Genomic DNA, 18,406 nt, shown 5'->3' on the forward strand with positions numbered 1-18,406 from the left:
TGGGTTCGCATCCCAGATTCGCCCTGATAATGTTTCAAGGTTTGTGAGCGCCATACCCGTTGTCATGAGTTTCACCAAAGATGGAAACGTCAAAGATCAACTGGGCTGACACGAGTCACTCCCTCATTATTCCCACCATCTTCGCAAGTTATTTGATTGTGAAATATCAGCTACCTGATAGACACTTCGTCTGTTGAACAAGAGGCGATGTATTTTCATTGACATCAATTGTTTAGGGACATTTTACAGCTGTCATTTCGTTCTCCTGGGACCTGCTTCTCCTGGGCATGGCGTTCAGCACCCAATCCTCGTTATTTATTAATGCATAGTGTCAAATATATAGTAATTACATTTACGAATGGACTGTCACTTTTCTGTGAGTTCAATGGAGTATGACCCTTCATAGAGAGAGGGCAAACATTGTATAAACGTACAGTCTAGCCCGCACTCTATGAAGGTTCATACTCCAATTAACAATCGCCTAGTTAAAGTCAATTCTTATAATTTTTTATCACACTTTCTTACCTCAAAGGGGGCGGTCGGGTAGCCTAGTGGTTAAAGCGTTCGCTCGTCACGCCGAAGACCCGGGTTCGATTCCCGACATGGGTACAATGTGTGAAGCCCATTTCTGGTGTCCTCCGCCGTGATATTGCTGACATATTGCTAAAAGCGGCGTAAAACCATACTCACTCACTCACTCTTACCTCAAAGAATGTTGGCCAAGATCTATACACAATTTTATTTAATATGTATGACTTCATGTTTACACTGACAGCCATACAACAACCAACTATATCGCGGAGTAAAGTAGTTCCTTAAAAAGATAGGTGACATGAGCGTATGTATGCACAACTTGCACTTCAGAAACATCTTAAGCAACACATATATTCAAATAGCATCACCATTAGATGAGAAAGGTCTGTAAAGAACTACTTCAGAAAGTCAGTCACAATGACAGCGCGTCGTAATACATTTACATCAAGTATCGATCGAGCAGTTAACTCCCTGAAGTTTCTCAATGTATACTCAAACGTTCAAAATGAAAGGGTCTAAATGATCAGATGGAACGCTTCCGTGCTTATTCGAGCTTCGGATTTCCCAGGGTTTTCCCAGAAATGTGGAAGTAGTCCGTTAGTGTTTACGTCATTTCAAGAACACGTTCTCGTGAAAAACGAACGTATGAACGTCACATTGAGTCGTTGTTTGTATGTGTGTGTGTGTGTGTGTGTGTGTGTGTGTGTGTGTGTGTGTGTGTGTGTGTGTGTGTGTGTGTGTGTGTGTGTGTGTGTGTGTGTGTCTATTTGTAATTGTCCGGACTTAAACCGGTGCTAGCCAACTGAGATATCATGTCGCAGTTTAAGACTGATACCATCCTTCATATTCTGAATTCGGGCTAACCAGTCTTTGTTTTATCCCTAATCCAGAGCGCCATGGTCAAAGGCAAGGGTGCAGGTCACGTGATCGACACCTGTCAGACAATAACAAACCTCGCAAGTAGTCCTTTATCAATCCCGAATGGTACAGTAACTACATTTGTATTAGGAGATATAAGAAAATGAGTTGGTGCGAATCTTTCACGGGTTGTGACGTAACGTTTACCGTGCCACAAGACGCATATAAAAGTTCATGGAATTTGCATGTGCTTTCGGACTAATTTTTTAGTATTTTAGCACACGATGTATTACAACATGATTAAATACTATTAATCTGGTTCACTTCGGTTTATCCTACACGAATCTGACACGCTGCATTATTAGTTAATCCGACTTTGAAGCCAAAATTACATGTTCACACTTTTAGCGAATGAAAACATGATTATCTTAAACATTTCACAAACAAACGTTACTGTCAGAATTCAAATCTCCCATCCCCAGATCTGTGTTAAGATCAATATCTTTCTCTCATAAGAGCTCTGTTTATCTCTAATTAGATATCTGTTTATCTCTCACAAGATCACTGTTTATCTCTCATGAGATCACTGTTTTTTTCCACAAGATCACTGTTTATCTCTCAAATGATCACTGACTGTCGCACATAATATTATTTGTCATCTTCTTCATCACTCGATTTTTTTACAGGGGCTGGAGTCGTCGTTGTAGTTGTCGTTGTAGTTGTTGTTGTAGTTGTCGTTGTTGTTGTACTTGCGGTAGTTGGAGTAGTGGTAGTAGTCGAGGAGGCAGTTGCTGAAAGAACTGCCTCACCTGTTTGAATATTGTCAAAAGAAAAAAATATATCATTCACAACCTACGTTGTCCTTGGCGTAAAATGTCCACAGATCTAGAGACTCGTCAATTGATGGCGTATAAAACATGACTGATCGCCATGGTAACATGTAGTAGGGTTCATTAAAACATGAAGTACATACATATATTTATTTGTAGCCATCGGGCGGCCATTTCTTAAATAGTTTGGTTACAGGTGTTGTCTGACAAAACCACATGACAGTATACAGTAAACTACGGTTATAACGAACTCAAAGGGACTACTAATTTTAGTTCGTTATAACCGTAATTCGTTATAAGCATATATACAGCATAACTACAGCAAATAGTCGGGACTAACAAGTTGGTTCGTTATATCCGTCAGTTCGTTATAAGCGTGTTCGTTATAACCGTAGTTTACTGTAATTGTTTCTCGTATACTGTTTGACGTCATTGTGGCGTATTTAGTACCCTTGTTGCAATATGTCTTTCCGTCTTTTTGTTTGACTCGATGACTAGAAAGAGGTGAGGTGAAGTGAAGTGAGGTTAACGTCGCGTTCAAGATGATTACACTTATATAGCGACGTGCATGCACGTGTTTGTGTGGCTGCATGTACTAGTCCGGACTGGTGCCGATTTTATAGTGCTAGCTCACTGAGATACAAAGCCGCAGTTTAACACGCCGCATCTTTTAACGTCTTTTGGTATGACGCGGCCGGGGATCAAACCCCGACATTCCGCTCTCCTGACAGACGCTCTACCACTAGACCACGGAGGCGGTGATGACTCGAAGGACCAACGAAGTATGACATTAGTGCACAGTTGGTATTATTACAATGTCATGTGAACAAAAGCCACACAACTATATTAATGATCATAAGGGGGCGGTCGGGTAGCCTAGTGGTTAAAGCGTTCGCTCGTCAAGCCAAAGACCCGGGTTCGATTCCCGACATGGGTACAATGTGTGAAGCCCATTTCTGGTGTCCCCCGCCGTGATATTGCTGGAATATTGCTAAAAGCTGCGTAAAACCATACTCACTCACTCACTAATGACCATAAGAAGCATCAGTATATTTTTCATTTTTAAATAATATGACACCAAGTGTTCGCGAAAAGGTGCCAGACCTTGCTCCCCTGGTGGCACCGTCCCAAACACATGCAAAGGCAAGCTTATTGTTCACCTGAACAAACACGGGAGCATATGGTTCAAGACATAACAGGGACTTGCATTGGGCATAATCTTGGTCACTTTTTGTTTGATTGTTTGTTGTTTAACGCCGCTCTGAGCAATACACATGCTTTATGACGGCGTTCTGTAAATGATCGAGTCTGAACCAGACAGTGATTGATGTCATGAGCATCGATCCGCATAATTGGGATCAATGACATGCCTCAACCAAGTCTGCGAGCCTGACCACATGAACATGTTAGTCGCCGCGTACGGCAAAAATGCGTTGCTGAGGCCTGGGTCTAGTCAGGTCACATTTCAGTACGACGTCAAGTAGAGGCTAGTCAGGTCAAATTACAGAAGGACGTCAAGTAGAGGCTTGTCATGTCACATTACAGTAGGGGGTGAAGAAAAGACTAGTCAGGTTACGTTACATGAGTATGTGAAATGGAGTAGTACGGTTGCAGCCAGGTTACATAAAGTGGAACGTCAAGTAGACACTGGTCAGATTACATTGAAGTGGAACGTCAAGTAGACACTGGTTAGGTTACATTCAAGTGGAACGTCAAGTAGACACTGGTTAGGTTACATTCAAGTGGAACGTCAAGTAGACACTGGTCAGGTTACATTGAAGTGGAACGTCAAGTAGACACTTGTCAGCTAACGTTGAAGTAGAACGTCAGACAGAGACTGGTCAGGTTACGTTGAAGTAGAACGTCAAGTAGACACTTGTCAGCTAACGTTGAAGTAGAACGTCAGACAGAGACTGGTCAGGTTACGTTGAAGTAGAACGTCAAGTAGACACTTGTCAGCTAACGTTGAAGTAGAACGTCAGACAGAGACTGGGCAGGTTACGTTGAAGTAGAACGTCAGATAGAGACTGGGCAGGTTACGTTGAAGTAGAACGTCAGATAGAGACTGGGCAGGTTACGTTGAAGTAGAACGTCAGGTATAGACTGGTCAGGTTACGTTGAAGTAGAACGTCAAGTAGACACTTGTCAGCTTACGTTGAAGTAGAAAGTCAGATAGAGACTGGTCAGGTTACGTTGAAGTAGAACGTCAGGTATAGACTGGTCAGGTTACGTTGAAGTAGAGCGTCAAGTAGACACTTGTCAGCTAACGTTGAAGTAGAACGTCAGACAGAGACTGGGCAGGTTACGTTGAAGTAGAACGTCAGGTATAGACTGGTCAGGTTACGTTGAAGTGAAACGTCAGGTAGACACTGGTCAGGTTACATTGAAGTGGAACGTCAAGTAGACACTTGTCAGCTTACGTTGAAATAGAACGTCAGATAGAGACTGGTCAGGTTACGTTGAAGTAGAACGTCAGATAGAGACTGGGCAGGTTACGTTGAAGTAGAACGTCAGGTATAGACTGGTCAGGTTACGTTGGAGTGGGACGTCAAGTAGACACTGGTCAAGTTACATCAAAATGGAACGTCAAGTAGACACTGGTCAGGCTACATTCAAGTGGAACGTCAAGTAGACACTTGTCAGCTTACGTTGAAGTAGAATGTCAGATAGAGACTGGGCAGGTTACGTTGAAGTAGAACGTCAGGTATAGACTGGTCAGGTTACGTTGAAGTAGAACGTCAGGTAGACACTGGTCAGAATACATTGAAGTGGAACGTCAAGTAGACACTTGTCAGCTTACGTTGAAATAGAACGTCAGATAGAGACTGGTCAGGTTACGTTGAAGTAGAACGTCAGATAGAGACTGGGCTGGTTACGTTGAAGTAGAACGTCAGGTATAGGCTGGTCAGGTTACGTTGAAGTGGAACGTCAGGTAGACACTGGCCAGGTTACGTTGAAGTAGATCGTCAAGTAGACACTTGTCAGCTAAGGTTGAAATAGAACGTCAGATAGAGACTGGGCAGGTTACGTTGAAGTAGAACGTCAGATAGAGACTGGGCAGGTTACGTTGAGGTAGAACGTCAGATTGAGACTGGGCAGGTTATGTTGAAGTAGAACGTCAGATAGAGACTGGACAGGTTACGTTGAAGTAGATCGTCAGATAGAGACTGGGCAGGTTACGTTGAAGTAGAACGTCAAGTAGACACTTGTCAGCTTACGTTGAAGTAGAACGTCAGATACAGACTGGGCAGGTTACATTGAAGTAGAACGTCAGGTTTAGACTGGTCAGGTTACGTTGAAGTAGAACGTCAGATAGAGACTGGTCAAGTTACGTTGAAGTAGAACGTCAGGTATAGACTGGTCAGGTTACGTTGAAGTGGAACGTCAGGTAGACACTGGTCAGGTTACGTTGAAGTAGAACGTCAAGTAGACACTTGTCAGCTTAGGTTGAAGTAGAACGTCAGGTGAGGTGAGGTGAGGTGAAATTGGGTTTAACGTCGCGTCCAAGATTATTGCACTTATAAAGCGACGTGCATGCACGTGTATGTGTGTGTGTGGCTGCTTGTACTAGTCCGGACTGATGCCGATTTATAGTGCTAGGTCACTGAGATACGATGCCGCAGTTTAACATGAATACCCCACTCAGACACAGTATACTGACTCCGAGCCGACCAGTCCTTGTTTTAGCCCCTTAATGCCAAGCGCCAGACAGGGTAACAACAAGTACAATCTTTTAACGTCTTTTTGTATGACGCGGCCCGGGATCGAACCCTGGATCTTCCGCTCTCCGGGCGGACGCTCTACCACAAGACCACGGAGGCGGTCAGAACGTCAGGTAGAGACTGGGCAGGTTACATTGAAGTAGAACGTCAGATAGAGACTGGGCAGGTAACATTGAAGTTGAACGTCAAGTAGAAACTTGTCAGCTTACGTTGAAGTAGAACGGCAGATAGAGACTGGACAGGTTACGTTGAAGTAGAACGTCAAGTAGACAATTGTCAGCTTACGTTGAAGTAGAACGTCAGAAAGAGACTGGGCAGGTTACATTGAAGTAGAACGTCAGATAGAGACTGGTCAAGTTACGTTGAATTAGACCGTCAGATAGAGACTGGGCAGGTTACGTTGAAGTAGAACGTCAGGTATAGACTGGTCAGGTTACGTTGAAGTGGAACGTCAGGTAGACACTGGTCAGGTTACGTTGAAGTAGAACGTCAAGTAGACACTTGTCAGCTAACGTTGAAATAGAACGTCAGAGAGAGACTGGGCAGGTTACATTGAAGTGGAACGTCAAGTAGACACTGGTCAAGTTACATCAAAATGGAACGTCAAGTAGACACTGGTGAGGCTACATTCAAGTGGAACGTCAAGTAGACACTGGTCAGATTACATTGAAGTGGAACGTCAATTAGACACTGGTTAGGTTACATTGAAGTGCAACGTCAAGTAGACACTGGTCAGGTTACATTCAAGTGGAACGTCAAGTAGACACTGGTCAAATTACATTGAAGTGGAACGTCAAGTAGACACTGGTCAGTTTACATTGAAGTGGAACGTCAAGTAGACACTGGTCAAGTTACATCAAAATGGAACGTCGAGTAGACACTGGTCAGGATACATTGAAGTCGAACGTCAAGTAGAAACTTTTCAGCTGACGTTGAAATAGAACGTCAAGTAGACACTGGTCAGGTTACATTGAAGTAGAACGTCAGGTAGACACTTGTCAGCTTACGTTGAAGTAGAACGTCAGATAGAGACTGGTCAGGTTACGTTGAAGTAGAACGTCAGATAGAGACTGGGCAGGTTACGTTGAAGTAGAACGTCAGATAGAGACTGGGCAGGTTACGTTGAAGTAGAACGTCAGATAGAGACTGGGCAGGTTACGTTGAAGTAGAACGTCATATAGAGATTTGGCAGGTTACGTTGAAGTAGAACGTCAGATAGAGACTGGTCAGGTAACGTTGAAGTAGAACGTCAGGTATAGACTGGTCAGGTTACGTTGAAGTAGAATGTCAAGTAGACACTGGTAAGCTTACGTTGAAGTAGAACGTCAGATAGGGACTGGGCAGGTTACATTGAAGTAGAACGTCAAGTAGACACTGGTCAAGTCACATCAAAATGGAACGTCAAGTAGACACTGGTCAGGCTACATTCAAGTGGAACGTCAAGTAGACACTTGTCAGATTACATTGAAGTGTAACGTCAATTAGACACTGGTTAGGTTACGTTGAAGTGGAACGTCAAGTAGACACTGGTCAGGTTACGTTGAAGTCGAACGTCAAGTAGACACTGGTCAGCTTACGTTGAAGTAGAACGTCAGATAGAGACAGGGCAGGTTACATTGAAGTAGAACGTCAGATAGAGACTGGGCAGGTTACGTTGAAGTAGAACGTCAGATAGAGACTGGGCAGGTTACGTTGAAGTAGAACGTCAGATAGAGACTGGGAAGGTTACGTTGAAGTAGAACGTCAGATAGAGACTGGTCAGGTTACGTTGAAGTGGAACGTCAGATAGACACTGGTCAGGTTACGTTGAAGTAGAACGTCAAGTAGACACTTGTCAGCTAACGTTGAAATAGAAAGTCAGATAGAGACTGGGGAGGTTACGTTGAAGTAGAACGTCAGATAGAGACTGGGCAGGTTACGTTGAAGTAGAACGTCAGATAGAGACTGGGCAGGTTACGGTGAAGTAGAACGTCAGATAGAGACTGGGCAGGTTACGTTGAAGTAGAACGTCAAGTAGACACTGGTCAGGTTAGATTGAAGCGGAACGTCAAGTAGACATTGTTCAGGTTACATTGAAGTGGAACGTCCAGTAGACACTGGTCAAGTTACATCAAAATGGAACGTCAAGTAGACACTGGTCAGGCTACATTCAAGTGGAACGTCAAGTAGACACTTGTCAGATTACATTGAAGTGGAACGTCAAGTAGACACTGGTTAGGTTACGTTGAAGTAGAACGTCAAGTAGACACTGGTGAAGTTACGTTGAAGTAGAACGTCAGATAGAGACTGGGCAGGTTACATTGAAGTAGAACGTCAGATTGAGACTGGGCAGGTTACATTGAAGTAGAACGTCAGATAGAGACTGGGCAGGTTACGGTGAAGTAGAACGTCAAGTAGACACTTGTCAGATTACATTAAAGTGGAACGTCAAGTAGACACTGGTTAGGTTACGTTGAAGTGGAACGTCAAGTAGACACTGGTCAGGTTACGTTGAAGTAGAACGTCAAGTAGACACTTGTCAGCTTACGTTGAAGTAGAACGTCAGATACAGACTGGGCAGGTTACATTGAAGTAGAACGTCAGGTATAAACTGGTCAGGTTACGTTGAAGTAGAACGTCAGATAGAGACTGGTCAGGTTACGTTGAAGTAGAACGTCAGATAGAGACTGGTTAGGTTACCTTGAAGTGGAACGTCAAGTAGACACTGGTCAGGTTACGTTGAAGTAGAACGTCAAGTAGACACTTGTCAGCTTACGTTGAAGTAGAACGTCAGATACAGACTGGTCAGGTTACATTGAAGAAGAACGTCAGGTATAAACTGGTCAGGTTACGTTGAAGTAGAACGTCAGATAGAGACTGGGCAGGTTACGTTGAAGTAGAACGTCAGATTGAGACTGGGCAGGTTACGTTGAAGTAGAACGTCAAGTAGACACTTGTCAGCTTACGTTGAAGTAGAACGTCAGATACAGACTGGGCAGGTTACATTCAAGTAGAACTTCAGATAGAGACTGGGCAGGTTACGTTGAAGTAGAACGTCAGATAGAGACTGGGCAAGTTACGTTGAAGTAGAACGTCAGATAGAGACTGGGCAGGTTACGTTGAAGTAGAACGTCATATAGAGATTTGGCAGGTTACGTTGAAGTAGAACGTCAGATAGAGACTGGTCAGGTTACGTTGAAGTAGAACGTCAAGTATAGACTGGTCAGGTTACGTTGAAGTAGAATGTCAAGTAGACACTTGTCAGCTTACGTTGAAGTAGAACGTCAGATAGGGACTGGGCAGGTTACATTGAAGTAGAACGTCAAGTAGACACTGGTCAAGTCACATCAAAATGGAACGTAAAGTAGACACTGGTCAGGCTACATTCAAGTGGAACGTCAAGTAGACACTTGTCAGATTACATTGAAGTGTAACGTCAATTAGACACTGGTTAGGTTACATTGAAGTGGAACGTCAAGTAGACACTGGTCAGGTTACGTTGAAGTAGAACGTCAAGTAGACACTGGTCAGCTTACGTTGAAGTAGAACGTCAGATAGAGACAGGGCAGGTTACATTGAAGTAGAACGTCAGATAGAGACTGGGCAGGTTACGTTGAAGTAGAACGTCAGATAGAGACTGGGAAGGTTACGTTGAAGTAGAACGTCAGATAGAGACTGGGCAGGTTACGTTGAAGTAGAACGTCAGATAGAGACTGGTCAGGTTACGTTGAAGTGGAACGTCAGGTAGACACTGGTCAGGTTACGTTGAAGTAGAACGTCAAGTAGACACTTGTCAGCTAACGTTGAAATAGAACGTCAGATAGAGACTGGGGAGGTTACGTTGAAGTAGAACGTCAGATAGAGACTGGGCAGGTTACGTTGAAGTAGAACGTCAGATAGAGACTGGGCAGGTTACGGTGAAGTAGAACGTCAGATAGAGACTGGGCAGGTTACGTTGAAATAGAACGTCAGATAGAGACTGGGCAGGTTACGTTGAAGTTGAACGTCAGATAGAGACTGGTCAGGTTATGTTGAAGTAGAACGTCAGGTATAGAGTGGTCAGGTTACGTTGAAGTAGAATGTCAAGTAGACACTTGTCAGGTTACGTTGAAGTAGAACGTCAGATAGAGACTGGGCCGGTTACGTTGAAGTAGAACGTCAAGTAGACACTGGTCAGGTTAGATTGAAGCGGAACGTCAAGTAGACATTGTTCAGGTTACATTGAAGTGGAACGTCAAGTAGACACTGGTCAAGTTACATCAAAAAGGAACGTCAAGTAGACACTGGTCAGGCTACATTCAAGTGGAACGTCAAGTAGACACTTGTCAGATTACATTGAAGTGGAACGTCAAGTAGACACTGGTTAGGTTACGTTGAAGTAGAACGTCAAGTAGACACTGGTGAAGTTACGTTGAAGTAGAACGTCAGATAGAGACTGGGCAGGTTACGTTGAAGTAGAACGTCAGATTGAGACTGGGCAGGTTACGTTGAAGTAGAACGTCAGATAGAGACTGGGCAGGTTACGGTGAAGTAGAACGTCAAGTAGACACTTGTCAGATTACATTGAAGTGGAACGTCAAGTAGACACTGGTTAGGTTACGTTGAAGTGGAACGTCAAGTAGACACTGGTCAGGTTACGTTGAAGTAGAACGTCAAGTAGACACTTGTCAGCTTACGTTGAAGTAGAACGTCAGATACAGACTGGGCAGGTTACATTCAAGTAGAACGTCAGGTATAGACTGGTCAGGTTACGTTGAAGTAGAACGTCAGATAGAGACTGGGCAGGTTACGTTGAAGTAGAACGTCAGATAGAGACTGGTTAGGTTACCTTGAAGTGGAACGTCAAGTAGACACTGGTCAGGTTACATTGAAGTAGAACGTCAAGTAGACACTGGTCAAGTTACGTTGAAGTAGAACGTCAGATAGAGACTGGGCAGGTTACGTTGAAGTAGAACGTCAGATAGAGACTGGGCAGGTTACGTTGAAGTAGAACGTCAAGTAGACACTTGTCAGCTTACGTTGAAGTAGAACGTCAGATACAGACTGGGCAGGTTACATTGAAGAAGAACGTCAGGTATAAACTGGTCAGGTTACGTTGAAGTAGAACGTCAGATGGAGACTGGGCAGGTTACGTTGAAGTAGAACGTCAGATAGAGACTGGTCAGGTTACGTTGAAGTGGAACGTCAGGTAGACACTTGTCAGCTAACGTTGAAATAGAACGTCAGATAGAGACTGGGCGGGTTACGTTGAAGTAGAACGTCATATAGAGACTGGGCAGGTTACGTTGAAATAGAACGTCAGATTGAGACTGGGCAGGTTACGTTGATGTAGAACGTCAGATAGAGACTGGTCAGGTTATGGTGAAGTAGAACGTCAGGTAAAGAGTGGTCAGGTTACGTTGAAGTAGAACGTCAAGTAGACACTTGTCAGCTTAGGTTGAAGTAGAACGTCAGATAGAGACTGGGCAGGTAACATTGAAGTTGAACGTCAAGTAGACACTGGTCAGGCTACATTCAAGTGGAACGTCAAATAGACACTTGTCAGATTACATTGAAGTGGAACGTCAAGTAGACACTGGTTAGGTTACGTTGAAGTGGAACGTCAAGTAGACACTGGTCAGGTTACGTTGAAGTAGAATGTCAGATAGAGACTGGGCAGGTAACGGTGAAGTAGAACGTCAAGTAGACACTTGTCAGATTACATTGAAGTGGAACGTCAAGTAGACACTGGTTATGTTACGTTGAAGTGGAACGTCAAGTAGACACTGGTGAGGTTACGTTGAAGTAGAACGTCAAGTAGACACTTGTCAGCTTACGTTGAAGTAGAACGTCAGATAGAGATTGGGCAGGTTACATTGAAGTAGAACGTCAGGTATAGAGTGGTCAGGTTACGTTGAAGTAGAACGTCAGATAGAGACTGGGCAGGTTACGTTGAAGTAGAACGTCAGATAGAGACTGGGCAGGTTACGTTGAAGTAGAACGTCAGGTATAGACTGGTCAGGTTACGTTGAAGTAGAACGTCAAGTAGACACTTGTCAGCTTACGTTGAAGTAGAACGTCAGATACAGACTGAGCAGGTTACATTGAAGTAGAACGTCAGGTATAGACTGGTCAGGTTACGTTGAAGTAGAACGTCAGATAGAGACTGGGCAGGTTACGTTGAAGTAGAACGTCAGATAGAGATTGGTTAGGTTACCTTGAAGTGGAACGTCAAGTAGACACTGGGCAGGTTACATTGAAGTAGAACGTCAAGTAGACACTGGTCAAGTTACGTTGAAGTAGAACGTCAGATAGAGACTGGGCAGGTTACGTTGAAGTAGAACGTCAAGTAGACACTGGTCAGTTAGATTGAAGCGGAACGTCAAGTAGACATTGTTCAGGTTACATTGAAGTGGAACGTCAAGTAGACACTGGTCAAGTTACATCAAAAAGGAACGTCAAGTAGACACTGGTCAGGCTACATTCAAGTGGAACGTCAAGTAGACACTTGTCAGATTACATTGAAGTGGAACGTCAAGTAGACACTGGTTAGGTTACGTTGAAGTAGAACGTCAAGTAGACACTGGTGAAGTTACGTTGAAGTAGAACGTCAGATAGAGACTGGGCAGGTTACGTTGAAGTAGAACGTCAGATTGAGACTGGGCAGGTTACGTTGAAGTAGAACGTCAGATAGAGACTCGGCAGGTTACGGTGAAGTAGAACGTAAAGTAGACACTTGTCAGATTACATTGAAGTGGAACGTCAAGTAGACACTGGTTAGGTTACGTTGAAGTGGAACGTCAAGTAGACACTGGTCAGGTAACGTTGAAGTAGAACGTCAAGTAGACACTTGTCAGCTTACGTTGAAGTAGAACGTCAGATACAGACTGGGCAGGTTACATTGAAGTAGAACGTCAGGTATAGACTGGTCAGGTTACGTTGAAGTAGAACGTCAGATAGAGACTGGGCAGGTTACGTTGAAGTAGAACGTCAGATAGAGACTGGTTAGGTTACGTTGAAGTGGAACGTCAAGTAGACACTGGTCAGGTTACATTGAAGTAGAACGTCAAGTAGACACTGGTCAAGTTACGTTGAAGTAGAACGTCAGATAGAGACTGGGCAGGTTACGTTGAAGTAGAACGTCAGATAGAGACTGGGCAGGTTACGTTGAAGTAGAACGTCAAGTAGACACTTGTCAGCTTACGTTGAAGTAGAACGTCAGATACAGACTGGGCAGGTTACATTGAAGAAGAACGTCAGGTATAAACTGGTCAGGTTACATTGAAGTAGAACGTCAGATAGAGACTGGGCAGGTTACGTTGAAGTAGAACGTCAGATAGAGACTGGTCAGGTTACGTTGAAGTGGAACGTCAGGTAGACACTTGTCAGCTAACGTTGAAATAGAACGTCAGATAGAGACTGGGCGGGTTACGTTGAAGTAGAACGTCAGATAGAGACTGGGCAGGTTACGTTGAAATAGAACGTCAGATTGAGACTGGGCAGGTTACGTTGAAGTAGAACGTCAGATAGAGACTGGGCAGGTTATGGTGAAGTAGAACGTCAGATAGAGACTGGTCAGGTTATGTTGAAGTAGAACGTCAGGTATAGACTGGTCAGGTTACGTTGAAGTAGAATGTCAAGTAGACACTTGTCAGCTTACGTTGAAGTAGAACGTCAGATAGAGACTGGGCAGGTTACGTTGAAGTAGAACGTCAGATAGAGACTGGGCAGGTTATGGTGAAGTAGAACGTCAGGTAAAGAGTGGTCAGGTTACGTTGAAGTAGAACGTCAAGTAGACACTTGTCAGCTTAGGTTGAAGTAGAACGTCAGATAGAGACTGGGCAGGTAACATTGAAGTTGAACGTCAAGTAGACACTGGTCAGGCTACATTCAAGTGGAACGTCAAATAGACACTTGTCAGATTACATTGAAGTGGAACGTCAAGTAGACACTGGTTAGGTTACGTTGAAGTGGAACGTCAAGTAGACACTGGTCAGGTTACGTTGAAGTAGAATGTCAGATAGAGACTGGGCAGGTAACGGTGAAGTAGAACGTCAAGTAGACACTTGTCAGATTACATTGAAGTGGAACGTCAAGTAGACACTGGTTATGTTACGTTGAAGTGGAACGTCAAGTAGACACTGGTGAGGTTACGTTGAAGTAGAACGTCAAGTAGACACTTGTCAGCTTACGTTGAAGTAGAACGTCAGATAGAGACTGGGCAGGTTACATTGAAGTAGAACGTCGGGTATAGAGTGGTCAGGTTACGTTGAAGTAGAACGTCAGATAGAGACTGGGCAGGTTACGTTGAAGTAGAACGTCAGATAGAGACTGGGCAGGTTACGTTGAAGTAGAACGTCAGGTATAGACTGGTCAGGTTACGTTGAAGTAGAACGTCAAGTAGACACTTGTCAGCTTACGTTGAAGTACAACGTCAGATACAGACTGAGCAGGTTACATTGAAGTAGAACGTCAGGTATAGACTGGTCAGGTTACGTTGAAGTAGAACGTCAGATAGAGACTGGGCAGGTTACGTTGAAGTAGAACGTCAGATAGAGACTGGGCAGGTTACGTTGAAGTAGAACGTCAGGTATAGACTGGTCAGGTTACGTTGAAGTAGAACGTCAAGTAGACACTTGTCAGCTTACGTTGAAGTAGAACGTCAGATACAGTCTGGGCAGGTTACATTGAAGTAGAACGTCAGGTATAGACTGGTCAAGTTACGTTGAAGTAGAACGTCAGATAGAGACTGGTTAGGTTACCTTGAAGTGGAACGTCAAGTAGACACTGGTCAGGTTACATTGAAGTAGAACGTCAAGTAGACACTGGTCAAGTTACGTTGAAGTAGAACGTCAGATAGAGACTGGGCAGGTTACGTTGAAGTAGAACGTCAGATAGAGACTGGGCAGGTTACGTTGAAGTAGAACGTCAAGTAGACACTTGTCAGCTTACGTTGAAGTAGAACGTCAGATACAGACTGGGCAGGTTACATTGAAGAAGAACGTCAGGTATAAACTGGTCAGGTTACGTTGAAGTAGAACGTCAGATGGTGACTGGGCAGGTGACGTTGAAGTAGAACGTCAGATAGAGACTGGTCAGGTTACGTTGAAGTGGAACGTCAGGTAGACACTTGTCAGCTAACATTGAAATAGAACGTCAGATAGAGACTGGGCGGGTTACGTTGAAGTAGAACGTCAGATAGAGACTGGGCAGGTTACGTTGAAATAGAACGTCAGATAGAGACTGGGCAGGTTACGTTGAAGTAGAACGTCAGATAGAGACTGGGCAGGTTATGGTGAAGTAGAACGTCAGGTAAAGAGTGGTCAGGTTACGTTGAAGTAGAACGTCAAGTAGACACTTGTCAGCTTAGGTTGAAGTAGAACGTCAGATAGAGACTGGGCAGGTAACATTGAAGCTGAACGTCAAGTAGACACTGGTCAGGCTACATTCAAGTGGAACGTCAAATAGACACTTGTCAGATTACATTGAAGTGGAACGTCAAGTAGACACTGGTTAGGTTACGTTGAAGTGGAACGTCAAGTAGACACTGGTCAGGTTACGTTGAAGTAGAACGTCAAGTAGACACTTGTCAGATTACATTGAAGTGGAACGTCAAGTAGACACTGGTTATGTTACGTTGAAGTGGAACGTCAAGTAGACACTGGTGAGGTTACGTTGAAGTAGAACGTCAAGTAGACACTTGTCAGCTTACGTTGAAGTAGAACGTCAGATAGAGACTGGGCAGGTTACATTGAAGTAGAACGTCAGGTATAGAGTGGTCAGGTTACGTTGAAGTAGAACGTCAGATAGAGACTGGGCAGGTTACGTTGAAGTAGAACGTCAGATAGAGACTGGGCAGGTTACGTTGAAGTAGAACGTCAGGTATAGACTGGTCAGGTTACGTTGAAGTAGAACGTCAAGTAGACACTTGTCAGCTTACGTTGAAGTAGAACGTCAGATACAGACTGAGCAGGTTACATTGAAGTAGAACGTCAGGTATAGACTGGTCAGGTTACGTTGAAGTAGAACGTCAGATAGAGACTGGGCAGGTTACGTTGAAGTAGAACGTCAGATAGAGACTGGGCAGGTTACGTTGAAGTAGAACGTCAGGTATAGACTGGTCAGGTTACGTTGAAGTAGAACGTCAAGTAGACACTTGTCAGCTTACGTTGAAGTAGAACGTCAGATACAGACTGAGCAGGTTACATTGAAGTAGAACGTCAGGTATAGACTGGTCAGGTTACGTTGAAGTAGAACGTCAGATAGAGACTGGGCAGGTTACGTTGAAGTAGAACGTCAGGTATAGACTGGTCAGGTTACGTTGAAGTAGAACGTCAAGTAGACACTTGTCAGCTTACGTTGAAGTAGAACGTCAGATACAGACTGAGCAGGTTACATTGAAGTAGAACGTCAGGTATAGACTGGTCAGGTTACGTTGAAGCAGAACGTCAGATAGAGACTGGGCAGGTTACGTTGAAGTAGAACGTCAGATAGAGACTGGGCAGGTTACATTGAAGTAGAACGTCAGGTATAGACTGGTCAGGTTACGTTGAAGTGGAACGTCAGGTAGACACTGGTCAGGTTACGTTGAAGTAGAACGTCAAGTAGACACTTGTCAGCTAACGTTGAAATAGAACGTCAGATAGAGACTGGGCAGGTTACGTTGAAGTAGAACGTCAGATAGAGACTGGGCAGGTTACGTTGAAGTAGAACGTCAGGTATAGACTGGTCAGGTTACGTTGAAGTGGAACGTCAGGTAGACACTGGTCAGGTTACGTTGAAGTAGAACGTCAAGTAGACACTTGTCAGCTAACGTTGAAATAGAACGTCAGATTGAGACTGGGGAGGTTACGTTGAAGTAGAACGTCAGATAGAGACTGGGCAGGTTACGGTGAAGTAGAACGTCAGGTATAGAGTGGTCAGGCTACATTCAAGTGGAACGTCAAATAGACACTTGTCAGATTACATTGAAGTGGAACGTCAAGTAGACACTGGTTAGGTTACGTTGAAGTGGAACGTCAAGTAGACACTGGTCAGGTTACGTTGAAGTAGAACGTCAAGTAGACACTTGTCAGATTACATTGAAGTGGAACGTCAAGTAGACACTGGTTATGTTACGTTGAAGTGGAACGTCAAGTAGACACTGGTGAGGTTACGTTGAAGTAGAACGTCAAGTAGACACTTGTCAGCTTACGTTGAAGTAGAACGTCAGATAGAGACTGGGCAGGTTACATTGAAGTAGAACGTCAGGTATAGAGTGGTCAGGTTACGTTGAAGTAGAACGTCAGATAGAGACTGGGCAGGTTACGTTGAAGTAGAACGTGAGATAGAGACTGGGCAGGTTACGTTGAAGTAGAACGTCAGGTATAGACTGGTCAGGTTACGTTGAAGTAGAACGTCAAGTAGACACTTGTCAGCTTACGTTGAAGTAGAACGTCAGATACAGACTGAGCAGGTAACATTGAAGTAGAACGTCAGGTATAGACTGGTCAGGTTACGTTGAAGTAGAACGTCAGATAGAGACTGGGCAGGTTACGTTGAAGTAGAACGTCAGATAGAGACTGGGCAGGTTACGTTGAAGTAGAACGTCAGGTATAGACTGGTCAGGTTACGTTGAAGTAGAACGTCAAGTAGACACTTGTCAGCTTACGTTGAAGTAGAACGTCAGATACAGACTGAGCAGGTTACATTGAAGTAGAACGTCAGGTATAGACTGGTCAGGTTACGTTGAAGTGGAACGTCAGATAGAGACTGGGCAGGTTACGTTGAAGTAGAACGTCAGGTATAGACTGGTCAGGTTACGTTGAAGTAGAACGTCAAGTAGACACTTGTCAGCTTACGTTGAAGTAGAACGTCAGATACAGACTGAGCAGGTTACATTGAAGTAGAACGTCAGGTATAGACTGGTCAGGTTACGTTGAAGTAGAACGTCAGATAGAGACTGGGCAGGTTACGTTGAAGTAGAACGTCAGATAGAGACTGGGCAGGTTACGTTGAAGTAGAACGTCAGGTATAGACTGGTCAGGTTTCGTTGAAGTGGAACGTCAGGTAGACACTGGTCAGGTTACGTTGAAGTAGAACGTCAAGTAGACACTTGTCAGCTAACGTTGAAATAGAACGTCAGATAGAGACTGGGCAGGTTACGTTGAAGTAGAACGTCAGATAGAGACTGGGCAGGTTACGTTGAAGTAGAACGTCAGGTATAGACTGGTCAGGTTACGTTGAAGTGGAACGTCAGGTAGACACTGGTCAGGTTACGTTGAAGTAGAACGTCAAGTAGACACTTGTCAGCTAACGTTGAAATAGAACGTCAGATTGAGACTGGGGAGGTTACGTTGAAGTAGAACGTCAGATAGAGACTGGGCAGGTTACGGTGAAGTAGAACGTCAGGTATAGAGTGGTCAGGCTACATTCAAGTGGAACGTCAAATAGACACTTGTCAGATTACATTGAAGTGGAACGTCAAGTAGACACTGGTTAGGTTACGTTGAAGTGGAACGTCAA

The 18,406-nt window shown here is 44.1% G+C and overlaps 1 protein-coding gene across 1 annotated transcript in view; it reads right to left on the reverse strand.

Annotated features, from left to right (window-relative positions):
- Positions 1–802: 802 nt before the first annotated feature.
- Positions 803–18,406, reverse strand: part of LOC124112649 (integumentary mucin C.1-like) — a 55,551-nt gene continuing 37,947 nt past the window's right edge. Inside the window, exon 4 of the mRNA XM_046472780.2 lies at positions 803–2,201. Within this exon, the coding sequence (XP_046328736.2) occupies positions 2,041–2,201 (161 nt within the window). The 3' untranslated portion in view covers positions 803–2,040. The remainder of the gene's footprint in view (positions 2,202–18,406) is intronic.

This window comes from Haliotis rufescens, unplaced genomic scaffold (assembly GCF_023055435.1).
Source record: "Haliotis rufescens isolate VD_foot unplaced genomic scaffold, xgHalRufe1.0.p SCAF_95, whole genome shotgun sequence".
Taxonomy (NCBI): Eukaryota; Metazoa; Mollusca; class Gastropoda; order Lepetellida; family Haliotidae; genus Haliotis; species Haliotis rufescens.